At 45.4% G+C, this 27,630-nt stretch overlaps 1 protein-coding gene and 1 non-coding gene across 2 annotated transcripts in view; one reads left to right on the forward strand and one right to left on the reverse strand.

Moving 5' to 3' along the window:
• The window catches only part of CACNA2D3 (calcium voltage-gated channel auxiliary subunit alpha2delta 3), a 776,451-nt gene extending 752,806 nt beyond the window's left edge, over nucleotides 1–23,645 (reverse strand). The window contains exons 1-2 of the mRNA XM_074344645.1: nucleotides 23,270–23,645; nucleotides 22,513–22,594 (exon numbers count right to left, since the gene is read on the reverse strand). Of these exons, the coding sequence (XP_074200746.1) occupies nucleotides 22,513–22,594; nucleotides 23,270–23,391 (204 nt within the window). The 5' untranslated portion in view covers nucleotides 23,392–23,645. The remainder of the gene's footprint in view (nucleotides 1–22,512; nucleotides 22,595–23,269) is intronic.
• TRNAD-AUC (transfer RNA aspartic acid (anticodon AUC)) lies at nucleotides 7,233–7,305 on the forward strand. Its single transcript has one exon. It is a non-coding gene; the product is annotated as a tRNA-Asp (tRNA).
• Nucleotides 23,646–27,630: the final 3,985 nt, after the last annotated feature.

A 27,630-nucleotide genomic window follows, 5' to 3' on the forward strand; every position in this document is an offset into this window, starting at 1 on the left:
AAGTCGCATCTGCAAATATCTCCATTTACTCTGGGGTTGAGATACCGCTACATAATTGGCAACATACCTCATTTTATAATTAGTTCTTGGTAATTCCTATTATTACTGTTACCCTTAATTTATTTGACTGCAAAAACAACTGCACTGAGGAGACTAAGGAGGCAGCTTGTGTTCCCCCAGCCAACACTTAGATCATGGTCTATCTTTTCAAAGCCAGTATTTTAGAGTAAGAGGCCAATCCAAAAATCTCAAACTCTTTTGGGGCTCCTATGAACAAATATTTAAAGTGGCATCTGACATCCTAAGACCTCCCTCCAAACTGCACAGAAAGCTAAAACAAACACACAGGTGATCTCTGGAATATTTTAAAGCTCCATTTGTATTTGTACAGTCCAATATTTTTAGTGAATCAAATTCCTATAGTCCTAAGGAATGAAAGTTAGAATAAATAGTAAAAAATAATAACATTTGCCATTATCTGTGGCACTGAGACTCCCCCTGTAAGGATGGCTCTGAGGGTCATGATCAGGAACCAACAGAGATAAGGATGTTCATCAAAGCATTGTTTACATGGGGGGAAAACATGGGCTTCAACCTTTGTGTCCAACATTGGAGAAAGGTGACATAAGTTACACCACACCCACATAGGAAATGTTTTGGAGCCAAAAAACAAATCATTTTAAAGAATATTAAATGACAAAGGATCATGTTCATGAGATAAAGTTAGGGGGAAAAACAAAATAATTTCCTGTCTACAGTCTGATCCTAATTTCAAGCAGCCCAAAGGAAATGCTGCAGAATGTTAACATGGTTATTCCTGAATCATAAGATTAGGAATAATTTTTTTCTTATTGTATCATTTGGTACTTTCCAGTTTTTCAAAGGAGAGATGAAATTTATTATTCATAGGAAAAAGAATTATTTAAGTGGCCCCTACCCTGCTGAAATCCACTCTGAAATGTCCTGCCATTATAAATTAGTACAATATGATCCCATTTATGTAAAATAAATATACATAAGTGTGTGTGTATATGTGTGTGTGTGTGTGTGTACACACACACACACACACATATTCAAAGGAAGAAATACACCAAAATATTAACAGTAATCAGGTTAGGATAATGGGATAGCAGTTTGTCTTTATTTACTTTTTATATCTATTTCCAAAATTTTCTACAATAAATAAACTACACTGAGTAATTTTAAAAGTTATAGTTTACCACAGCTATTCTCCCTCTCAAGTGGTCATCTAACCATCTATACTTGAACACTGTAGTGCAAGGACATTCTTGTCTCTGGCACCTTTTGAAGCCCATGTGGTCACACAGACAGTTCATACCTGTAATAATGAATTTGGCATTTCTGTTGAGGGGAAGTCACCTACACGACAACTTAGACTGGCCTTGGGGCCTTTTTAGTCCTGGGAAGAAAAGCAACTAGGGAAAAATAATCTAGTCAGAGCCCAGCAGGGCTGATAGCATGACCAAGGCATGTATCAACCTTGCTCTCTACTTCCTGTGATGGGAAGAAATTCTGAAGCACAGAAATCTAGTCGTGCCCCTGCCTCTCCCGGCACCTGGAGGACCAGCGTTAGCTAGCTACTCCTTTATCACTCAGGGTTGCTGTACTTGTGCACTCTCTGGGAGGGGGACACAGTGCACCTGTCACCATGTACAACTCAACAAAGGTAGGCCGCGCTAGAAAGGTAGTGTGGTGCAATGGTTACAGACACAGACACAGACACAGACACAGGAGTCAAAAGGCCTGAGCTGAAATCCTCGCTCTATCACCTCTGAGCCAAGTGACTCTGGGAAAGTAAGTAATAGTCTCTGTGCCTCGGTTTCTTCATTGGTTAAATATGGGTAACAACAAAATATCTTGGTTGTTGTGAGGATTAAATGAGCTAATATGTACCAGGTGCTTTAATCTGTCTCTTGGTAAATGTTCAACAATTTATGTGTTATTTCAGTATACAAATATACAATTTGTATATTAGTCAGATGATCAGTGTGTGATCATCATCATCATCACAAAGTTTTTCCATAGGAAAAACAAAGATGATAAAGACAGAAAAGGGCTTCAAAAAGCTTGTGGAGCTGAGGGGAAAAGCCTAATGACGGTGCAAAGTAATTAGAAACCAAGATCAACTATGATGACCATGGGGAAGGTATAAAAGGGAAAAGAGGTAAAGATGGGAAAAGGCTTCCCAAAGGCCATAGCAACTAAGGGCCCAGGACTGAGCCCCTGGCATAGCAGGAGCTCACCAGCTGAATTAAAGAACTAGACCATGAGGACTGAAAAATCAACAGGCAGCTCTAGGGACAAGGGTGGGATTTAAGGGCAGTGGAAACAAGAAGAAGCAAAGGCTGAGAAGAAAGTGGGGAATGAGGTTTGGGATCCAGAAGTCATGCAAGGAGCTGAAACATGGGCCCAGTCGAGGTGATAAGGCCAGGCCAGGGGAGGGGAAGAAGCATCACAAAGGATTGAGCATATCATCTTCTGTCTCTTTGTCATATTAATTCCTGCCATCCCTCAGGTTTCTGCTGAAGCTCATCCCCTCACTAAAGCCTCCTCTGATCCCGGACCAGAGCAGGTCCTCTGGTCACATGCTGCAGTGTGCTTTCATGGCACTGCAGGGAGATGGGCATGCATTATCGAATTCTTTGAGTAATGCCTGATTCCCACACTAGACTGTAATCTCCGTGAGGGTGCAGACTGCATCTTCTTTCCGTTGTCCTCTACCCTAAAGCCAGCAAAATACCTAGGACAAAGTAGCAAGATGCCAAAACGTTTGTTGAATGAATGAATGAGTGAATGATGAATGAAACAATGATACATGGATGAATAAATGAAAGAAACCATGAGATTCAGATTTTCTTGTGCTCATGCTAGGGACCAACCATGGTCCAAGGCAGTGATGTTCTCTCTGGAGATACTCTCCAACTCCTCCCTACACATGAAATGGAGGAATGGAGAAAGAATGTGTTATTGATGTATTTTGACATGATGGACTAAAAGCTGCTATACAAGAAGCAAAGTATTAACAGCCATCATCTCTCAAATTTATACTGCACTATTCAAGGGCTGAATTCAAGGACTTTTTAAAAAGAACAAGTACTCCTCTTCACACTTCAGCCCCTCTGCCTCTCCTTCCCTTCTTCTCTTAACCTAGCAATCTTCCCCACAAAATGGATCTGAAAAAGAAGACAAACAGTGAAGCTTCATAGCTTATTGCAATGGGAATCTGAGGGGCTTGGGGGTAAGCTGGGAGGTTTAAATCACCATTGCAACATACAAAAGAAGATGATACCTACATAAGTAGCTCAAAGGGAAACGCTTTCCCTTACCAAGTCCCAGAAAAAGCACCTCAAATGGGGCCTTGATGGGTGTGGCCTACTTCAACATCCAGTGGGACCCTGCAGGTATTTCAGAACATACAAGCTTTTAAGGAGTTTTTCCCCCAAAGAAAGAAGAGTTACTAGCCTGTTATTTCACCACAGAATGAAAATTGACCAAACAATTAGTTTCTAAACAACCATGAGGCTGCATCTAATATGACCTAACTTCTTGGATGACATCCTGGAAAGTGCATGTGCACACACACACACACACTTCACCTTCAGATCAAAGGGGACAAATGGTGTTGCTCCCAGAAATTAAGGAAACAGTAGAGAGGAGCCAACGAGCCCCATTAGCTGATGGTCATGGCTGAGGACAGAGGAGACCTGATGGGAATCTCTGTCCTGTCCTTAATGATTGGGTCAGCTTCGCTGAGTCTGTTTTCTCAGCCTATAAAGTTCATTCTTTCCCCACACTCATTCATTTATTCTGTAAATATTTACTGATGGAGACTATTATGGCAACCAAAAATAGAGCCATGAACAAGCCCAAAGATTTTGCTCTGGGAAGCTGAAAGCCTCTGGATCAGGCAATACCACTGACCTCAGAGGTTGGGTGCATGACTCCAAAATGGTAAGAATTAAAACAATGGTAGCTGCCATTCACTGGATGCCTTACAACTGCCGGACATTGAGCTGAATTTTAGATTCATGGTCTAATGTAATCTTTACAACAGTCCAATGAGATAGGGATCACTTAAAGAAGAGGAAAATGTAAAATGAGGAGCTAAGTACCTGCTCAAGCCTGTATACTATCCACAAGTGGAGCCACAATTTGAACCTACAGCCAGTTTCCAGTGCCATGAACTTAACCCTCAGCTCCACTGCTTATATCTGGCCCAGGCAGCCGGTGTTCCTGAGATGCACGAGTCTCCTTTCCTGAGCTGCTCAGGTTACATCTCAGCCTTCTCTCCCCCAAGAGACTTCAGCTTTTCTTTCCTGGTTCCAATCATAAAAGATCACACACAGCACACTTCTTGAATGAATGCTGGCTTTTTTTTTTTTAAATTTGGCAGTTTAAAGCAATTAATGTCATTTAGGCAGGCATGTTATTAAGTCAACATTCAAGGGAGGGTGGATCAGGGGAAATGAATATACCAGGTTATATAAATATCAATTTACTCACTGTCTAAAATATCACAGAACTTCATCATATGTCAAATATTTTAGTCCCTTTTATTTTTGCCTTTTACATTCAATGATGACTCCATTCCCTGACACAAGCCTGTGGTACAAAGACTCCTGGGAAATAACATTAGCAAAATTGTAGAGGAGAATTTACCAAGATGCTACTCTGTCTTCTCTTGGCCATTTGGCTAAGTCTGCCCTGTCTTCTAAAGAGTTTGCACTGGTGTAAGTCACTGCCCCTAAGAGATTCTAAGCATCCTGAGGTAGGGCCAGCAGCATCTCCCTACTTCCCTCAACTTCAGCAGGTGCCTAGTGCAGGAAGAGACAGGGCAACAGATGTTGTTAGGATGGATGAACACTGGCAAAATGGAAAGAGGACCACTCATCTCATGGTGGAGCTGACAGGAAATAATGTAGGATCTGTTATTCTTTGGAACTGTCCTGAGTCGCAGCACTGAGGATCGTTGGAGCTCTACAAAGTGTGGGCTCAGGGAGAAGCAGTGAGCTGACTCAGGTCCATGAGCTCAGCAGTGTCAGAGCCACAGCATGATCTTGGACCTCAGACCCCCAGGCAGGGCCCTGCCCTCTCTAGCCCTGTGACCTTCTGGTCCAGCCACATGGTACCCAAACAACCAAAAAAAGAAGAAAAGAAAAGAAAAGAAGAAAAACCCAGGAAACCAAGTCAGCAATCCAGATTCAGATGGTAGGAAGATAAATTCTTAAGAAGTGGGATAAGCAAATTTATTCTCAAAAAACAAATAAATATGAACATAATAGTCACTTTCATATCTGGGGGTGATGATCCTCCTACTGGCTCTTCCATCACTAGCTTTAGGATCTTGGGCCCAGTTTCCTCAAATGCAATATGAGGGGATGGAAAAGTACTTGTGGGCTGGTTAACTTGCGAGGATTAAACTAAAGGATCTCTTCATGCACTTGCTCATTCACCAAACATTCAAGCAGTATCTCCTTGGGCCAGGTCCTGAGCATGCCAAGAAGGACAAGGCATCATTCCTGGCCTCTGAAAGATGACCCCAGGTCAGAGAGGAAATCAGAAAACAAATAACTGACCACCAGGTACAATAACAAACACCAGATGCAGTAGATGCCCCAAGAGGAGGAGGCCAATATAACATAAATGCAAAACCTCTGTAAATTCTCTTAGTGCTAAGTAAGATATCAGGTGTTTTGAAGACCACTGCTCTCTTTGTGCTCCCCAAACTTCCCTCTCCTACTCTCCTCCCTTTCTCTCACATTTCTTCCCCATTGCCCCCCCGTCATGCCACCCCCCACGTTGCCTCTGAGTTTCCCACACAGCAGCCCAGAGGTAACACTTAGGACCAACTAAGGTGGCCACTGGCAACAGGAAAAGGCAAATGTAAATATAGGAAAGAGTACAGGTGTCATGGTCAGAGAGCCCTGTGCTCAAGAACCAATGCTATCACTTACATTAGCCTTGTGACTTTGGGTAAGTCTTTTACCTCCCTGAACCTAAGTGTCCCCATCAGGAAAATGGGGCTATCACAGCACCTATCACATGGAGCTGTTGAGCGGTGAAATCAATTTATACAGAGAGCTTGGCATTGCAACTGGCTGACAAACATTAGCTATCACCATCTATCAATATTGTTGGGGAAAACCCTGCTTTAGTCTCAAAGATCAACACTACACCTTCCAGAATAAAATTAAACTACTCAATAATTTACCCTGGTAACATTTAGAGCACTGTTTTTTCCTTAACACGTGTATTAGGTTGTGAAATGAACTTATTGCTCATAGCCAGCCTTCTAAAATGCATAAAGTTGAATAGGTTAGAATAGAATAGAATAGAATAGAATAGAATAGAATAGAATAGAATAGAATAATAGAACAGCACAGCACAGAACAGAGCAGAACAGAACAGAACAGAACAGAATACAGTGGTACAGAGTCTTGTCAAATCAAATAGACCAGATTGCACTGCAGAGAATAAAGCTAAGTGGTTTCATAAAACTTGGGTTTCAAATGTGAAGTTGTGTGGAAAGGGTTGCATTGAATCATGTATTTCTCACTGTGGACCATGGTCAAAAAAGTCTGAAAGCCGCTGACTTAGAAAAAAATGTACTTTTGTGCCCAATGGGCCCCTGGGGGAGCAATTCTTGTACCAGGGAGATTAGGAGCAGACTTTACGGGAAGCAGATGGCATCTGTCATACTGACATTCACCAAACAATTTTCTGTTAAAGGGCTGGTAACCACAGGTCCCAGTAACCTAGTTGGTAAGAAGAAAAAACATCGGTGACAGGTCAACAAATTTCTCTCCATCTTACAAATCAGAGAATGGCCACTTCAACTATGCTCAGCGGTTTATAAATAAACTGCTTCAACCATCAGATATGCTCCTGGGCACTTTCTAACTTTAAAGATAAAATGCCTGACTTGTTCCAAAGTCTATATTGCATAGAAAATCTCTAGTCACATTATGCATGCTGAGCAAGGCTGTACTCGTGCCAGCTTTTGGTGGGTTCAGGGGCCAAGCAGCCACTGCCTCCACCCAGGATGGAACAGACTTCAGGCATACAGATACATAAGCAAACCACGGCAGGAAGATGTGCACATTTCCTCCCAGCAGGAAAGAGAAGGAACGATTGGATCTCTTTAGGGGAAGCCAGAAGCTTTCCACAGGTGGGATATAAATAGTGTTTATCAAAATATGGTCTCTGAGCAGGGAGGGTGTAGCTCAGTTGGAGAGTATGTGCCTATCATGCACAAGGTCCTGGGTTCAATCCCCAGTACCTCCATCAATCAATCAATAAATAAACTTAATCACCCCACCTAAAAAACCAACCAACAAACAAAAAAACATGGTCTCTGGACCACCAACATCAGAATTACCTAAGATGTTTGTTTGAATGCAGATTCCTGGGCCCTGGCCCAAGCTTTCTAAGTCCAAATATCTTGGGATGAGTTACTGAAATCATGCACTTTAACCAGCTCCTCAGGTGATATTTCTGCATGTGAAGTCTGACATCCTCTAGGGTCAGGGCTCAGCAGCCAGACAAGGGCAACAGGACAGCAATGTAGATGGCTGGAATGGCCTGGGCCGAAGCACAGAGGCGTGACACAGCCTGAGTGTTTGCGGACTGAGCGGGGTGCTGTCAGTGAAGCATTCAGGACAAGGATGCAAAAGGTAGCCACAGCAGCAAAGGGATTTTGGCACCTAATACAGCTCTGCACACCAAACTGAATATTCGAGGAGTGTTTGTTGAAGCAGGAAGGAAGGGAGTGAAGGAAAGAAGGAAGAAAACATTTCCAACATTTGGTCAAAAGTTAATGTGTTCTTGTAAGGCTGTTAAGATAGCCAGAGATTTTCCCAGACCATGATATTCTCCCCCAAAAGAGGCATTTGGACATTTGAACCTCTATTGTGGAAAAGGAGTTGGTTGAGGCCTCGGGTTTCCAGATGGGTTCATTAGTACTGAATAAACACTTGACTAATTGTTCTGTCTCCTACTCACTTCACTAATGGATATTGTGTTAATAACGGGGATGTTCCCCGATGACGCACTGGGACAAAATATTTTGGCTGTTAAAAAAGACAGACATTGGGGGAACATTTTCTTTAGGTGAAATTCAGACTTAAATGTGATTTAATTGGAGGAAAGATTGCAAAGGCCCTTTTGCCTGGGAAGTAGAGAAGGTTTCCTGTGGAGTCTGGCAGAGGAGCTTTGAAAGGCCTGCAACAGGGAGTAGAGGGACATGGGGCTAGAGGCTGCCTCCTTTTGTTCTTCAAGCAGCCCGCTGTGAGACAGGGAGCCTTCCTCCCCTCTGTGGCCTCAATGCCCTGATCATTGCACAAGCCGGGGCCTGGGATGGGAAACGCCAGTCCTCCAGGCCTGGCCTGTTCCTGATTCACTGGGGCACGCTACCAGACCGGGAGCACCTACAGCTGGAGGGGCTGGTTCCCAAGATCTGCCCCAACTAGGACATCTTCTTGTTTCCTTCTAAGTGAGTAGTCAGGCTTGGCAGGATGCTAGAAGGGGGGCATCAGATTCTGGAGACTATGGGACTGCACAGCAAATTCTGAGTGTGATATAACACGGAGTGCTCCACAAAGCAAAAGTCATCCAAGAAGCTTCACGGTCTCCACAGAATAAAGTCCTAGGGAGGAGCCAGACATGAGACTCTCCAAAAACCTCAAATAATCTGTTGGATCCGATAATAAGGAAGAGGGGAGGGGGGCTGGAGCTAAAGAGCTTTTGGCAAAACTGACCCCCATTAAATCCATATAATTTAATTCCCACTTCCCAGCCAGCTGCTCCCCCTTATCTCAGAGGGACTGTGCTTGGTGCAGGATTTCATCATATCCATGGGCCAGGCTGAGAAAAGAGAGTGGACAATTGTACCTGCAGGACACAAATGCAAATTACCCAAACTTGCTTTATGGCCTCTCACAAGGTCTCCTCCTGTGTGGAGGTGCTGGACGCAGGGTGCAGCTGGGATGCAGCCCAGGAGTGGGTAGCGCTGCTTCGTGGATGCTGCAGGTGTATGCAGCAGTTGAAGATGCAGCTCCTGAGTGTCTGCAGTGCACAGACTCAGAAACCCAGTCCCAGGGATGTACAAAATAACTAAACAAATAAACAAATAAGTGTAAAATAAAAGGAAGCTGCACAGAGAAGGTGACATCATGCTCAGCAAATACCATGCAGCATCTTGATGACAGCAGGGCCTCTGAGAAGGCCAGGTAATGACCACATGTGAAGGTGAAAGGGGTAGAAATTAAAATTCACATTCACTGGGAATGTGGCGTTTGAGTGCTTCATGGAATTAGCTGCGGCAGCTTCCTAATTGCCTTTGCCGAGTTGCCGCCCCCAGGTTGATGGTGGCGGCTGCAGCGGCCCCATCAGTCTCGCTTGATGCTCCTCGCACACCCGCCCCACCCGCCCGGCACTGCGGTGCTCCGGCCGCAGCTGCTCAACTTGGCGCTGGGAGGCGCCGGGACCCCTCTGCCTGGCTAGGAGGCTTCAGAGTGGGGAAACTGGGCAGTGTTTTCAGGGTGCTGATGGAGATGGGCTAGGATACTCTCCAGGGACAAGGAGAGGGTCACAAGCTGAGAGAAGTGAGGACCAGCTGGCTCAGATGTCTGGCAGTCCCTGCTGGCACATAGCTAGTTGTGGGCACAGGACCCGCCTGCAGGGCTTCACAGCTGGATTGCTGTAGCTGGGAGGCAGCCCTGACTTTTTGCAGCAAATACACCTGGTGCTAGGGGCTCATAAAATCCAGCATTGGAGCGTAGATGAGAAAAGGGATGTGAAGGACCTAGTTTTGACCTGTGCTCAACAGCGTTATTCCCATCACCAAAGTGTGAACATCAGGAAAAGGCTCCTTTGTTTATCTGTACATTCATGCATTCCACAAACAGCCTTTGAAGCCCACCCCAAAGGTAGCTCTATGCTAAGTGCCAGAGGAGGACCCTCTCCCATCAGAAAGTGCGAGCCTTCCCTTCAGGAATTTCTGGTCTAGCTCACCTGCCTCCCTCTCCACACCCCTAACCCCCACCAAAAGAGATAAGGGTCCTCAGGATATCACACTTCCCCAGAACTGCCAGGGGCATGGACAGATCTGCCAGGCTCATTTCATGCAAAATAAAATTGACCCTGTGGGTCCAAGGACTGCAGCCTTCAAGCTAGCTGTCAATCATGCAGAAAAACATAACTGTGGCTTCTGCGAAAAATAAAAGAAAAATAACCACCAACAAACATCCAGGAAAGATAGACAAAGAGTGGGGATGACAAAAATCAAGGAGCTAAAATTTACTGGGCACAGACATCCGGTTCTGTGCTAAGACTGATGCCACACAACCACATAGCTAAACCTCACCATCACCCCCATTTTACAGATAAGGAAACTGAGGCCCAGAAGTGAAGCTAACAAGAGCCAAGCTAGATCTCAAAGCCAGATCTGTCTTGTACCAAGGTCCCAGAGCCCAAGCTGGCTCTTTCACACCATCATCCATTACCCTCATGGGGAATACACAAAGGGAAATATAACCAAAATCAATGAGATTCTCAGAAAGGCTTCAAAAAGAGTCAGATCTAATGAGGGGAGAGGTGGGTGCCCCCTCAAAGGAAATCAAAAGACAAGCAACATCATTTTATTATAATAAAAGGAAAATCTATAGAAACAGAGAGGGTGCACTGGCCCCTCCCCTCATTCCAGCTCTTGTTCCTTTTTAATTCTGTATTATGGAAACAAATGACAATGTACTAAAAAGACAGAAAGCTCCATTGGGGAAAAGACTAAGGACAGGAAAGAAGTTTCCACCAGCCAGCCTGATAAGCCAATAGCAGGCTAAGACCAAAGCATGGAGAACTTGCTGGTCCAGATGCCTCTCCTCGACCCTACCCCAGACCAGGCAGCTGAACAGGCTTCACAAGACCCAGGACCCCAACCTGTCTTTGCCACTTGGAACTGGGTAGCCTTGGGCCAAGTTACATTCTCTGTCTTGGTTTCTGCATCTCTAAAATAGAGATGATAAGAGAACCAACCTCAGGAGTGTTTGTGAGGAAATAAATGAAATAATGCAAATAAGCACATGGCACACCATACAAATAAAGTACCTGCATCATTATTATGATTACTTCCTAAAAAGACCTTGTGGGGCTCAATGGCGGGCAGCTCTAGTGAAAGCCTCCATGTGGCCTGATATTAACTGTCCCCCAAGTGGAAAAACTACTATCTTCAGCAGCCATCATGCCCTGATATGTGGGCGCAGCTACTGGGGAATAATAACAACAACAACAACAGCCCATCTTTTCTATACACTTCTCATGAGCCCTTATTGCTAAGCATCCTGTGTGCATATTCTCATTTGTACCTCTCAAATTCATCCTAGAAGTTAGTGCCATCGTGCCCATTTGACAGGTAAGAACACTGAGGTTCAGCACCTGACTTGTCAGAGTCAAATGACTAGTCAGCAGCAGCACTGGATTCTACCCTTGATAGGCCTGAGATCCAGACTCTCCCTTCTACACAGTTCTGCCTTTCCAAGTCCAACTGCCTCTCTTAAAAGTAATTTTTTTAAAAAATCAATAATCCTTAAATTTCTTTCTAAGTCTACATATTTTTCACATCACTCACAGGGCATTTGTACATTTGTTTCATGCAAAAAAAAACTTAAAATCTTGCTGTTTAAGTAGGAAATCCAGAAACAGCTCCATAATTCTGAAATTCCTGTTCTGGGAAATGTGTATTGTTGGCTTTTTTCAAAAGATTAGTGAGCTGTGAGCCATTCCCTGAGAGGATTACATCTTATTTCAGGGTGACCAGATGATTCCTGATGTTCTGAAATACTGGAACTTGGCTACAGACCCTGGGATTTTAAAGTACTTACTAGTTTTTAACAAAGGGAAACACACCATGTATATCAACACACACACCTTTTACTGGTTGCCTAACAGTGATTCCCTCAAGGTGTGCCCTCTTTTCTAATGTGCAAAAGCACAGCATCTGACTGGGGCCCAGGCCAAAATGCAAGAAGAAAGAACATTCAAACTTGAGTTTTACTATCCCAGAAGCCGAATGACCATCATTTTTGTCAGTAGGGCAAAAACCTATGCTCGTTGAGCTATTTGTACATAATGTGACATATTGTGCTAATAGAAATTTCAGTGATAATGGAAACTGGTGGGAGGCTAGGAGTAAAAACACATGTTATGACTCGTGGCCAAAGACTGCCTACCTCCAATGGATTTACTGCCTCCCACACCAATTGTTCTTTTTATCCTATTTTTCTGCTTCTGCCTCAACAAAGCACAATAGAAAAGGCATTTCGGATGGCGCAGGCACAAAGAGTCAAGTGCCTGCCTGGTGTTTCTCTCACCTTGCTTTGCAAATTACAATCCAATGTTACACCAAGAACAAAAGTGAATCCCTCAGCTGCCCACCTGTACTGTACAAGGGACAGGATATGGAGAATCTGAGAAAGAAAGCAAAAAAAATTTAAATCCACCTCCGTGGGAACATAATAAATGCTTCTGTTTGCCACTGTGCCCCTGTCACATTAAATGTGTATGACGTATGTTGCCTTAACCTTATGAACTCATCATGGGATCAAAGTTACTAAAATTCTAGGAGTCTCTGTTGCTCTTCAGTAATAATGAAGCAGACACTATAAATGAGACAGCAGCCACAGAACTAAGGCTTCCCATGTGCCACATATTGCTCTAAATGACTTCATATGTGTTCTATCATTTAGCCTTCCCCAAAGCCCTATGACACAGGTGATTTTATTATTAGTTTTGTTCTGTCCATGAGCAAACCAAGGCTCAGGGAGGTAAAATTAGTGACTGGCAGAGTGGAAGGCAACTCCAAAGCCCATGCCCTTTTTAAAAATCTCTTTTCAGCTGTGCATGGCTCACTGTTATAGAAATCTAGATCCTTCTAAAACCTGACAGGTTCTTTCCTGGGAGCCAAGAGATATCCAGAAGGAAATTCAGGGTCAAGTTTATAGCATGGGAGGGTCTAGACTTGGGGGCATTCCAAGGGCCAATTATACGTTTTATTCCTTGTTAATGCAAACACCAGTCTCAGGAAAATGCCTCAAATCATCAAGTGTAAGAGGCACGCACTCACTCACCATACTTAGGGACCTGAGCAGACACATGAAGTGTAGTCTTGATTTTTGGAGGAAAACGTGAGTGGAAACGCTCCCTGCCTTTTGCACAATAGCTGAGGCCTCGTGTCTTAGCTTACACCACATCCTTCTCAGGAAAATACTCTCTTCCTTGGCAGCCCTGCCTTCCAGGCTAAGCAGAGGCATAAGGTGCCCAACATCACCACCTCTCCCCTGCCAGCCAGGACCACTCCAGTCAACCTGCCCAGTCTCCCTTAGGAACTGTTCCCGGCCCACCTCAGCACCAGCCCACACGGAGCAGAGGAAGTCCTTTCCAGCCTTGCGGGGGCAAGATGTCCAGAAAGTCGGTCTTCACTGCCAAAAAAGCACATGTCCCAAAACCCCACCTGAGGACACCATGTCTGGGGGACAGAAACCAGAGAGGGTGCTGGCATCCCACCCACCAGGACCCTTCTCATTCTGCTGATGTCCTGAAAACCAGAATGAAGCTTGTGCTCAGATAGAATCAGCCCACATGCTGCAAAGAAAAGTCAAAGGCTTGAGGGTCAAAACACACTCCAGCCTGAGTCCAGCCCCACCACGTGGCAAGTGCTCCACCTCCCTGAGCTGCAAGCCCCACCTCTGAGAGGTAGGTAAAATAGGCCAACCACCTCCAAGTGAAACAAAGGACCACATCAGATGCCTTACATTATCTACTTTAATACGAAGAATGCTTGGCTCATTAAACACTCCTTCAAAAAAGCCCATTTCTTTCCTCTCCAGTCCCAGTGAACAATCTGTTCACCTGAGCTGGTTATGACGTTGGTGGATTTCAAGAAGCCACCAGTGAAGCCAGACTTTGTAGTTTTGTAACATTCCCAGGCACAAACGATTCTTGGGCAATTTTCTAAACTATTTGGTCCAAGCGAAACCACCAAAGCTTTTGCACATTTACTTTCGTCACTGACATCTGACTTTCACTGCTGACTATAATGGCTTTATGCATAAACAATCGTTAAAAGTTATGCAACCACAATAGCATCCCTTCCCCCACGATTTCAAAGTGTTGGTGCCTACGTTTACACAAAGAGGGATGGCACATGTCACTCATTCAACATCTTTAAGGAGAGCATAGAGGACTGCAGATGCTCAAAGGCCAAAACACAACAACAGAAGATGCCAAGGAAGCTCTGGAGAGGAGGCGGGCAGGGCCAGTTGGAAGAGGAACAAAGCTGCCCTTCAGAGCCTCCTGTGATTGGGTGGTTGATGGCAGTCCCCACGCGCTGCTGCACCTCCCTGCCCCCTGACTAGAGGAAAGACCACACTGCCCGGTGAGGTGACTCGTCCCCGAGCTGGTCATCAGTACCATTCCCCCAGGAAGCTGTTAGGAGAAGTCTAGAGTCCTCCGAGAGCCTAGCAGGAAGAATTCTCATGGAGGAAATGCCCGGAATACTGTCCAAGAGAACACTGGGATTAATGAGTGTCTGCGGCTGGCTTCTGGGCGTGCTCCCACAGCACGGAAATCAAATCGCTGGGCACACTGTCTCTCCTGTGGCTTCAGTCCTCACTCTGAGCAGTCAGGGAGGCTTGGTCCCTCCTCAGCCTGACCCACAGCCTGCATAGCAGGGCGAGCCAGGGAGAGGGTAACAGGAAGACCCTCAAGAGGCTCTTCAAGCCTCCATTCCTCCTGTGGGCAACACCCCGACTCTCAGGGGGAGGGGAGCTTACCTCAAGAAGAAGAGTGAAGGTCTGGGCAGAGGCTGGGTCCACAGCGGCCTCCTCCTGTTCCAAAGTACCTGGTTCCCCAGGCTCCTCCCGGTCAGGTGCCAGGTGGGACCACCTTCCTGCATGCCAGCACCCAGCACTCATGCACCCGTTCACACGCTTGCTCATTTATGTCTATGGACCCAGGCCCCACAGACGCTCAGTGAAGGTTATCTAAAGAGCTTGTATTCGTCTGAGGCCAGTAATAATAACAGGAAGCTTCTACATGCCAGGCACTAAGTGCTTCATGTATTTTATTTCATTTCATCCTCACCACAGCCTTTGAGGTAGAAGATACTGATCTTCTTTCACACTGGAGGATGCAGGTTCAGAAGTGTCACACTTGCAAGGTGACCCAGCTAGGAAATGGCAGAGCTGGGACTCAACGCCAAGTCCATCTGACTCCAAACTTTCTCCTCTCAGCTGTTTTCCCAGTCTTTAATTGTTTCAGAAGTAATTTCCCAGATGTTGTCTCATTTAATCCTCCCAAACACCCATGAGGTAGAGAAACTCAGGTATTATTCACAGTGTTTTCAAACAGGAACTGAGATGGAAAAGGTCACACAAAGACAAGCAGATATAATCACACTGTGGCCAGGCAAGCAGACTCTGGAAGACCAGCTTGGTCACCTGGAGGAGGCTGCTTCTAAAAGCCTCAACTTCTAAATCTGAAAAGTGGGGTGAATGGTAGTCCCTGACTCATTAGGTTGTTGAGAGAATTTAGTAGGAAGACTTATGTGAAATACTTACTGTGTACCAGGAACGCAGAAACGACAGAGGGAATAAATGCTACCTGGTTTTACTATTATATTAGACCATTTGCCCAAAGCCTCTCAGGAAATGCCTACAGAAAAGATAAGGAGACAAACACCACAGCTCCTAAGCCAGTGACCTTTCCTTCAACAACACTGAATCTCCCAAGATGTGTCTCTGAAAATGCTCCAAGCTTTGTACCTATTATGATGATGAACAAAGATGGGGAAAGGACACCTCCATGACTGACTGTGGCCAGAACATTAAAACAGAATGAGAAGATGGGCTACCCAGGAGGGAAAAGAGAGAGCCCAAACAAGCAAGGTCTGTCCTGCAGGGGACTTTGCCCAGCCCAAAAGGCCCCGTGCCTGCTGTGATGCTCTGTGGTCATCATCTTGACGTTCTTCATAATTTTTTCACAAAGGGTCCCATATTTTCCTTTTGCACTGGGCCCCACAAATTATGTAGCTGGTCCAGGTCTCAGCAGATCCTCTGCTGCAGCTGCTGCAAAAAATCTCAGAGGCGGGACAAACCCGAGCCTGGCACACTGGGTAACTCATTTCTGTCCTAGCACCCTGGTTTGTTCCCTCAACCCCCTCTCACTAGCAGTCCAAGAGGACAAGAACAGTCCTCCCCATCAGCCGGCAGCATCTGGCACACTCTGTGAACAGCATCCGTTTCTCCTGGCATATGCACGTATGCACAAACTTAACAAATATAATGGTAATGACATGTGCAAGCCCCAAATATCGACAGGCAGTTGCTTCACCTAAAGTGGATAACCAGAGATCTGGTCTGCGAACCCATAACCATTTGCAGGCCTGCCCAACTTGCCAGTCCAGATCATTTACATGGATAACAGCTCTTTTAACCTTGGGAGGGTACTGTTTTCCAATATCGGGTGCCAAGATAAATACTTGGATGTGCACAAAGTGAGGAAATAGCCATCTATTTCTTGTCAAGAGATAATGCTCTCCTTTTCAATATGGCCTTGAAATGTCCATTCATAATTTGGCTATTGAGTTGTTTATTTCTGTAATCTTGATTTGGGGTAACCAGTAAGCTCTGCAACATATAACCATAATACACCTTATAAATGTGATGTTTTATTTAAACAGCCTTGGAATGAGCACCCAATGAGTGTTGTTTCAAAGTAAATGGAAATTAAAACGTTTACCATTTATTGAAGACATGCTGGACCCTTTTCAAAGCTGTAGTTGTAAAATAACTTTCTTCTGAAAAGCAGACATGCTGACTACACACGTAGAAATCCCCTAAACACATCAGCTGTGCAGATGCCTCATCTGCCGAGAGTCGTCATGATCAGGCTGGACTGTGTCAGAGAGGGGTCTTCGAGCCTGCTTTACATTTAAGAAGCAACCACCTCAGTCTGCTGGTCACTTAATACTCAGAAATCAAACTTCCTCCTCCTTTTCCTGTATCATTTTCTTCTCTTGAAGGAGAAGCTCACTTTTGTTTCATGGACCAAAGAGGGCTGATGAAGATTCTATCGATATAGCCAAGGGCCTGACATGAGGAACTTTTCCTCTTGTTCCATGATACACAAAAGCATCACTGCAGTCACTGGAGATGAAGTATAGGCCATTATGCCTCTTGTATAAAAATTACATTAAAAGGGGTAGGGGCAATCTTATATACTAACTCATAGGCTGGCATTTACATCTATTTCCTTTTTTTCTCAGTCACAGCCATTGCAGGCCTCTAAGTCCAATCACAGTGTCTCAGGGAATATGCAATCTGCTAAACGTCTCTGTCTAGAACACCCTGTGGGTCTCAACTCAGGAAGCTGTTTCAATAAGCAGTATGACTGCAAAAGATGGGGGGACCCCCGAAATAAATGCCACTACCATCTGACAGAGAACGTTTACCTAGATAAAGAATAAAGCCCATTTGTTGGTATCTGTGATGACAGATCTGGATTAATGGCAGACCAGAAACAAAGGATCCTTGTGAAAATGTATGTCTCTTTAAGTAAGCTCAACACACCAAGTCATTTAATGTTCAGTGTACGTGGGAGCACTAAACACCTAGTGAGGATCGATCAAAGACTAAAATCCCAAACTTTATTTCCATGAATATGTGCTCCAAACTGCAGGACAATGAGACATCTGGCAGGACCACAGGTGATCAGGGTAATGGTTTCACCTTTCTTTTACTTCTGTTCATCCTGATACACGGCCATGTCTTCATCACAACTAGAAACATTATTTGTGCTTGCCCATGTCCGACAGATTTTATTATTACTAGGTGATTTGGTTCTCACATGTTTGCCTAAAAGCACACTGCTATTAGAATAAATAAGATAAAATAAAATAAAACCAGTCTGAGATCACCAGGGTAAGTGATCAAAATTAATAACCACATTGGAATTAAAAATCTGAGTTTGCCGCAGACAAACCATGCCTATGTTTTCATCTCCCTTAATTTTGACTAGCACTTGTAAGTCGGAGCAATGCAGGCTGCAGCAGTTCCTAATGAGAGAAAAAGCAAAGCAGAAATGTATCTGTCAGAAAAGAAACTCTCAGAAAAAGAAAAAAAAGGAAAGAAAAAGAAATGGACAGAAGAGGCTCAGACCAAAACTTAGCAAAGCCAGACAAAAAGAACTTGATCTGGTCAGCAAGTGACCATGTATGAGTGTACAAATGCAATTAGACGTATGTGCAGGGATGACACACAAACTGAATTCTAACTGGTTTAGCCTGCTCTGCTGATGTCCTGGTGATTGGGCTAACGAGACCAATAAACTGCCCTGAAAGATTGAAAACTGTCATTTCCAATATTTCAAGACTTTGAAAAATCATCTGCTAGGGAAGAGTCCAGTAATTGAAGCGGTTCCGTGAATTAAAACATAGGCAGCATAGGTTGAATGCATTAATCTCTCAGATGACAAATAACTAAGTTTATTCAACAAAACTGTTCAGTCAAGTAGCGCCTCCCCTATAAAGCAATCTGTAGTGTCAGGCTTCCTACAGGCAACACAACACTGCTACCCAATTCCTGATAAGTGAATGCTCCTATTCAATTATTTAAAAGTCCGTCGATTTCCACATTGATGAAAAGTCGTAATTATCAAAATGGCTTAAAGAACCAACCTTTTACTTTGCTGACTCCGTCCTGTGGAAAGAGACATCACATTCATGTAGTAAACCCACCCTCTCAATAAATAGTTGATAACACAAAATCCTGGTTATGCATTCTACGGAGTGCATGTTTGATAAGTGCTACATGAGGCATCCAAGGTAAATGTCAATTCTTTTCTAGCATTAATGGCAGAAACAAACAGTACCTGTATTTCCACTGTGTATTTATCATCATGATTCTGGAAAATGTGATTGGAACCCTTCATTCCCATGAACATGCTTTCTTTGAATGCAGAACTAAATAGAGTGACAAATCTGGCTCTTACCAATTCTCCCTAAGGAGGATGAAATGAGAATCACACTGGTTTAATACCTTTAAATTGTGAATGTTAAAGGTGTGGAGCCCATGAGTTTAACAGCCTAGGTTACCAGATCTACTAGAATGCATCTCACTGAATCCCAAAATAGAGAGGTAATGAAACTATGCCTCCCCGAAAGAACCCACACAAAGCACATTCTTTGGGAAAAAATGAAGCAAGATAGAGACAGCTGAATACTGGCATGAATATGTCAAATAAGAAAGTTAATTAAAAGTTGAGGTGCATGGAAACCCTGCAGTACCTGCCAGCTAAGGAAGGTAGGACACAGGCACACAGCCGCTCACCAGCACTCCCCTTTCAGGGGCCCGCTATCCTATACCAACTATAAAACCTATCAATATCGACTCTGTCTGCAAGTCCCACATTCTTCCATTCTGTACTAGAAACACTAAACTTTGCTAAAATGTGAACTACAGTATTTTACAAAATCAAAAATATCCTCATTATAAGGAACTAATAGATTGCTATTTCTGTGCTCAGCAAAGATAAAAAGAAGAAAAAATAGGAAAAGTCTGGCAGTGGATACCAAATGAATTATCATAAGCTAAAGTAATGAAAGCCATGGTATTAAACAAAGAAACAACTGATAAAATATGCTCCTTTCTGAAGCCATGACAATGAGGTATATTGTTAAATAGCTGTATTTATGTTGATGAAGTCGGTGATAATACTGCTACCTGGAATTATATTACCTAATAAAAACCTGTTACCAAAAATGGCAGTTTTCCCAGTCTCCAAACACCTTAAAATAGATGACCAATTATTATTTAACTTATATTCACAATAACTATTTTGTAAAGTTTTTGCCTTAGTGCAAAAATTACTAAACTCCCATTCTAAAAATGAACATACTATATCAATTCAAAACATAAAGTGTCAATTAGGGAAACTACATAGAGTACAGAAAATTGTACAATGGTATACAATATACCTTACTTAACTGAAAATCAAGTTTAAATGCCCATGTCTTAAAAATATACTTAGTCTATTATGTAACATAGTGTTATCACCTTTGAGTCCCCTTACTACATACAGTGTTAATGCATTTCTCAATCAAGTTTTCTAACTCATTTTGAGAGTATCTTAATTGTGAAGGATGCAGTGACATGATGGGACGGTGCCTAGCGTTTTGATTCAGAGGAGTTATTCTTTGTGTAAATGACCAGAAACTTGAAAATAATCAAGAGAAAGGCAACGGTCTCCTTTCTTTTCCAAATGATGTTACACCTCCCCACACCCTGAGCACCTCGCATCTTTTCTCATTCATACCCTGAGCGCTCTAAATCAATGTTCTTTGATGATTTTAAAAATACAATCATATTTGGGGGCAATGGACCAAGACAGACAAGCGATACCTGCAAAAATGCTCCCCAACTTGTCTACCATGCCCTGTCTCATTATTCGTGGAAGTCCTCCCCTAGCAAGCCAAAGCCATGGATGTCTCAGGACTCCATGGCCAGGGACTGCAATCTAAACACAAGAGCAGATGTCCATCCTGGAACCTAATGCCCAGCAACACCTCACCTTCCCCTCGCATCAGATTACAAAACGCCAGGCAACAGGAAGAAACAACAAAGCCATAAACAGCTGGAAATAATTACCCAATTGTCAAGCTGCAAACATGGCAAAGCAAAGCAAGGCTTGTGAATTCAATATCAGAAAGGATGCTGATGAGAAGGTAAGAGAAGCATTTTAGCTTATTCCAATTTGCTGTTATAGAGTAGTCAATAATGTGGTTGATGGGGTTTTGTCCATTGTTTGTGTGTGTGTTAACTTCAGAGAAAAGGAAAAAATATATTTCATGTGCTCCCTACAAAATGTGAGATAGAAGATACGTAAGAACAACCAGAAAAACATTTACTGGCTCTGAAGGGATACTTTCAGAGGTGCTGCAACTAAACTACAACATGCAGATGAAAAATTTCAATAAAGTTATACAAAATGTTCTCTTCTTTAAAAGCATAAGGAAAATACACAGGCAATGCAATAGGCCAGAACTCTTCACATAAAACATCTGACACACAGGCAAAATGCCAAAGCAGGGTACAGACTGGTCCAGATTAAAAGAATACTAGCAAAAAGGCAACTCCTATAAACTAAGAGGTGGGTCACGGGTATGTAAATTATCATCTTCCATAAAGGCAAATCATAACTTCAAATTTTTATCAATTGCCTATAATTCAATGAACTCCGTCCCCAAATAACAGAATTGAGCAAACAACCTTTCCACAGTTTCAGAGAATATGGCTATTGGCAATTTTTAAACCAGACTAATCTCTGTCATTCCGTTGTGGGCTGATGCTTCATTATGATATATGGATTTTATGTGACAAACCGTTTCATATAATGTCCCCAAAAACACTACTCGCTAAAGCAGAATGCCATAAATAAAATACGTACTTGGTTACCAGGCAGCATGCATGACACATATGTTACATTGGCCCAAAAAGCACATTTTAAAATGCTTAAAAGTTAACTTAACAATTTAAGCTGTTTGTACCCATTTTCATAGAATTATCCTCTAAAGGCCAATTTTATTTCTATCTTTGAAACAATTCTTGGATTAATCCTGTTGATTTGTTAACTTAAAATTCTTTTAACCCCTCTAATCTCTCCTCCCCAGCCCATTTTTTTCCTGGAGGGGAGGGAAAGGACCATATATCTCACAATGTAATTTTAAGCATAATGCTTGCCTGTTTGAATTAAAATTGATGCAGCTTCTGATAAAAGCCTAATAATCAATTCTCTATTCTCATTACTGTCCAGAATTATATGGACGCAGACCAATTTCTTAAGTTTGTGGACTACTCTCATAGGTTATTACCCAGCAGTGCAGCTGAGTGGAAAGATAACCACATTCATTCTCCTTATCTGTAATGATGTAATGCATCCCAGCCCTGGGTCTAGATGATTGGGGAATAATGGGATTGTACAACTGCAGGGATGACAAACAATAGTGCAGCATCTTTCTCTGATACACTGAACCCCAGCCTCCAACGCAAGCAAGGTGAAAGCCATCATAACATAGGCACTGATTCTGCCCCTTGGATGAAGTTAGCATTTTTTGGCCAGAGGAGCATCTGCTCTCACACTGAAACAGCAATACCGACACTGAGAGGAGAGCCATGCAAAAACACTCAGTTTCCGAGCCCCAGCCAGGACAGTGCCAATGAGTATCCTGCTTTTCTTTGTGTTTAGAATCAAGTGTCATCTAAAAATAACCGGCTGGTAGGGAGAAGTCACTGCACGGTAGGTACATTGTCAAGAAACCGGGGGACCAGAGACACCTCTTGATAACTGATGCTGCTCGGGGTTCACGTTTGTTTGGAAAACTAAATCTGCCTCCATTTTCTGTGCTGGAAAAATCATCGCTTCCTGCCACCACAGAAACCTTACCTTTTGCAGAAGCTGGGAGCCGGAGTACTTAGCGGCAATAGATTTTATCTCTCCACCAAAAGCAGAGGCCCAGAGCTTCACCCTACAGGGAAAAAGGGCACAAGAACAAATGTAACACCGTGTCACAGTCAACATGCACGCAAGATGCACACACGGGGCTGTGGCTGAAGGAGTAGGGCAATATAACACTGGAGGGAAAAAAAAGAAAGAAAGAAAGAAAGAAAGCGCTTCGGTAACAACTAACAGCACCAAACTGCAGAGCGCAGAGCGGGAGGGGGTCCGAGGGGGGTCACATAGTTCAGAATGCGCAAAGTCTCCCAGAATCTCCGGAAAGATCACTGAATTTTATTTTAATAATTACCTGAAAACTTGATCACCCAAACTGGGCAACACCTGGCAAAGACTAGTCGGAAGAATTCCTCCTCCCCCCTCCCCCAAAAGAAGTGAGATAGCAAGATAGCAAAGAGGTAGGTAAATAAACGGCCCATGGAAGTTGGATGCGGTAAACAGGATTCAAAGTTGGTGCTGTCACTGGAGGTGAGCCTCTCCAGGTCTCACTCTCCAGCCCGGGGAGGGGACCAGGGGATCCCACCCCAGACTCGCCACCCCACGCGGGTCCCGGCCGGCAGGTGCGAGAGGCGAGGCGGACGCCCGCGGCAGGTTCTGCCCCGCCGCACCTGCAGGAGCCCAAACTTGGACACAGCGGGTCGTGGGCGGCCGGGTCCCCTCCCCGAGCGGCGCAGGACCCGGCACTTACACGGAGAGAGGGATCTGCTGCTCCGAGCGCACCACGTCCCCCAGAGCGGCGTAGAGAAGCGCGGCGGCCAGGAGTGCCGAGGCCCCCCGAGACGCGCGGCGCGGCCAGCCTGGCCCGGCCATGCTGGGCTCCCTCCGACGCGCCGGCGGCGGCGACAAGAGCGACCGCGAGAAGCTGCGCCGAGCGGGCGGTGGGCGAGAGCGCTAGGCTGCCTGCTCCGCGCCGCCCCGCCTGCCTCTCGCGCGCCCGGCGCACTTGGGAGCAGAAAAAGGAGCGGGGGTGGGGGGGCGGCGGATAGCGGGGTGGAGGAGGGAGGGGAGAGAGGTGGAGAGGGAGGCAGGCGGGGGAGGAGGCAGGGAGACGCGCCTCTCGCAGCGGCGGCCGCCCAGCCCCGCCTCGGCGGCCCCGGGAGTCCGGCGGGCCGTGGCGAGGGCGGGAGGCGCCGCGCGGGCGGGGACTCGCAAACTCCAGTGTCCTTGGCCGCGCCAGAGCGCGCCCTGCCCCGCCCGGCCCACTGCGGCCGCCGAGTTCTTTACAACTCCGCAGTCCGCCGCCTCGGGCGCCACTCTTGGACTGGCCCCGGGCCGACCCCCGAGACCCCCGCGCCCCGCGCCAGTTGAGGGTGAGGGTGCAGGCAGGAGTGCAGGGCTCGGCCGAGTCACCGGCGGAGGGTCGTTTACTGCGGAGCCCAGAGGTGGCGCGACCCCTCGCCCCACCGCGCAGTTTTCCGGAGGGCAGGGGTGCGGGGAAGAGGCCAAAGTCTAAGGAGGGGGCCAGGGCTTGCGGTGGCGGACAGGGTTGCGTGGGGCGGAGTGCGGTGGGGTTGGGACCGGGGCTTGGCGGTCTGGCGTGGGCACTGCTGCGCGGCCGCCCGCTGCGCCGCCGTCCGCGCCACGCGGGCGCACGAGCGCTGGGCTCCGGGCTTGGGCCACACTGGAGCCGCCCTGGCGTGCCCGAAACCCGCCGGCCTGCCGGGCAGCTGGCTCTCTGGCCAGCGAAGGCCCGGGGCCCGCGCGACCGCAGCGAGTGGCAGGGCCGAGAGGCGAAGCACTGCGGCTCCAAGTCCATCCTGACTGGCGGACTCCCTGGATTTCGGAAATAAGAGTCTTTTGAGGCCCGGGGTTCACCCGCTCCCCATTCCGACCTCCACCCTCGGGGCAGGAGGTGCGGTTCCGCGGTTCGCCAAAGCGGAGGCGAGGAGGAAGGAAGACGGGGAAGCCCTGGGCGCCCGGAGAACCAGGCTTCCCCGCAGCCTCTCCCGCCGCCGCCCCCAGCCCGGACCCAGCTTTCCGAGTCCTGGCCCCCGCGAGAGGTCTGGGGTGTGACTGGGAACTTTCTGGGGCCCTTGCGCTGACTAGCTGTAAAGACCGACCCGAGGGAGGCTGAGTCATCCTTGACCGGGCGAGCGCAACTCGAGCCTCACGCTCCTGATGTCGCCGGGTCCCCCAGGGCGTCCGCCGCCTGGGTTCGCATGCTTGCATGACTCTCTCCTACAAGGGCTTTGGGTTCTTCCCCGTCACCCGCCTTCAGCCTCAGCTCCCTCAGCTTTCGGGGGAGAGAGCGAGGGTGGGCTCCAGCTTCCGCCTGGTGGTGTCGGGCGAAAATCCAGGCCGGCTCTCTTGCCCAGCCTCCCTGCAAAAAGTTACCCCAGTACACGTGGGGATGGATCTCACAGTTGACTAAGCGGGGAGAGGGGCCGCCCAGGGGCCCTTGGTGTATTTTCTGAGTGCGGGGAGAGCCCGGGCTCCTGTGGGCCCACCTCGGGGCGCAGCGCAGGGAACAGGCCCTACCCGGGAAGCGCCAGGTGCGTCCCGCCCACGGGCAGCGTCTACAATCTCCACGGATGACTAACCGGTTATAATGAATTCTCCGCTTCTGTGCACACCTCCGGTCTGTGGAAGTGTGCTAGCACTTCCAACCCGAGCCAAGCGCGGCCTGACCCCGGGGCAAATGGTCGGGATAGCTTTGCGGCTCAAACTGGGGGATGGGAGAAAAATAATTTTCCTGTCAAACCCCAGGAGCCTTCTTTCTAAATGAATGACTAAATATATTTGTGAGTGAAAGTATACTAGCCTTTATTTGTAAACCTCCAAACCTCCGTTATCAATATGGTCTCTATATGATAATAGCCTTCATGCATTCCCTCATTCATCCAGTGAATTACTGTCAAGCATCTATTTGATAGGACAGTAGGATGTGCCAGAGACCCAGTGGTGAACAAACCAGTCACCTGTCCTCAAGGAGTTTATACACTATCAAGGGAGACAGGGTTTACTCCAAAAACCATAATGATAAATGCATAATTACAGACTTTGACAAGAGGTCAACTGTAGTGTGTATGAAGAAAAAGTACCTATAACATTCATATTATCGTTATTCCTATTAACTGATGAGAAATTGAGGCACTGCAATGTAATATAGCTTAGTCATATATAAACAACAACTTGACTGCTGGACTATATTGAGGGCCACTTGGGCACCAAGGTCACAAGACATTTTATGACAAAGTCATTATTCTCTTCCAGCCTTATGCAGATGAACTTCTCAGGCATTTCAGGGCAACTGGAAGAGGAGCCTCGGCACAGGGAATCACTGCCCCAGAGAATCACAGCATCTTGAGCATTTATAACTTACACATAGTCCATCTTAAATGAGCATTATGCACAATACATTTGAGAGAGATTCCACTAAACAGTTCCTACTCTCTCAAAAATAAAAAATATTTAAACTATCTGACATTAATAAAATCAGAACTCAAAGTGTCACCAATTTGAAGTCCTATCAGTTACAAACTCTACCATCCTTTCCAGAATCACAAAAATCAGTGCTGAAAGGGATCTCTCAGCTGTCTATTCCCATACTCTCACTTAACAGAAGAGGCTCAGAAAGGTTTAGCCAGTTATCCAAAGACACTCAAACACTTAAAGGAGGGTCTCCAAACCAGAGCAGGGGGTTCATTCAGCCACATCAGGACAAGGGACCAAGGAAGACTTCCAGTTTGCCAAGAGCAGCACTAGGCATCAGGTCCTACTTGCCATTTTCACTCAAAAGTTGGATATCAACACCCAACTCTCGATGAAGCAGAACCTTCCATGGGCAGACCTGCAGACTCTGTTCTATCAGCTGAGGATGTCGCACTTGTTCTGCCACAATGAAGAGCTGCTGGAGGGATTTGAGCAGAAGTGAAACATGATGAAACAGAGGTGAGTGTTTTAGAAATGCTCACCTGGTCCTGGTCTAAGGAATGGAATCCAGAGGAGACACCAAAGAAGCCATTCTCAGAGCAGAAGAGGAAATTGCCCCTGGGGGCATACTGAACAGTTGGGACTTTCCTTTTTTGTCACAATGACTTGGCATCCTACTGGCATTTAGAGGAAGGGAGCAGGACAGTCCCACACAAGGAAGAATTGGCCAGTGTCCCACAGGACTTTCAAAGGACCCACTGGACACTCAGGTAGGAGAAAAATCTTCTTATAATCACCTGAATCTAGAACTTAAATCCATTTTATGATAAATACAAAGAGGTTTTTGCATGATTTTAATAAACACTGAAATTTCCAGGAGTGCAACTACAGTATAAGAGAAAGTTGTTTTCTGGTTTGTTCAGAACCTTAACAAGAGGGTTTTCTTTGTGTCTTTCTTTGGTGTTTCACCATTTTGGAAAATCACTTCTCCAGCTGCAACTGTGCTCATAGATCCTGAGTCACCAATAAGCACCTGTGTATCAGTCTGCATGTGGGATGTGGTATTCCTAGTTAGTCTGCACATAGGTACAGTATGTGAGCACTTTACCTAGTGACATACCTCTTATTTTATTATAAATTACTTTTATTTCTCTGTGGTATTACCAGATAAAGCATCATACTGATTTTCTTGTTTTAATTCTGACTTTGAGTAGGTTATATTATCTCAGAAATTCATATCAGGATGGTAAAGAGGGGGTGAAAATCTGCTGCTCTAGATTAGAAAGAAACACCAGCAAAAGGCTAGCACATAATTGGTTAAAGAAACTGATGTATCCACACAATGGAATATTATGGAGCTATTCAAAAAATAAGGATGCTTTCTACATGTGTATGTGAAAAGACCTCTAGAGTATATTATTTTTTTTTTTTGCAAGGTACATAACAGTTTATGGCATGTTACCTTTGTCTAAGAAAGGGGGATAATAAGAATGTATACTTTTATTTGCTGAAGAAAACAGTGGAAGATACACAAGAAACTACTGGTATTTACTCCTATTGGGAGATTAGAAGGAACAAAGTGGTTGGGGACAGGATTGAAAGTGACACTTCACAATGTTTATCACTTTAAGTCATTTTGATTTTTGATCCTTGTGAATGCATAACTTATTCAAAACA

The sequence above is a fragment of the Camelus bactrianus genome, chromosome 17, assembly GCF_048773025.1.
Source record: "Camelus bactrianus isolate YW-2024 breed Bactrian camel chromosome 17, ASM4877302v1, whole genome shotgun sequence".
Lineage (NCBI taxonomy): Eukaryota > Metazoa > Chordata > Mammalia > Artiodactyla > Camelidae > Camelus > Camelus bactrianus.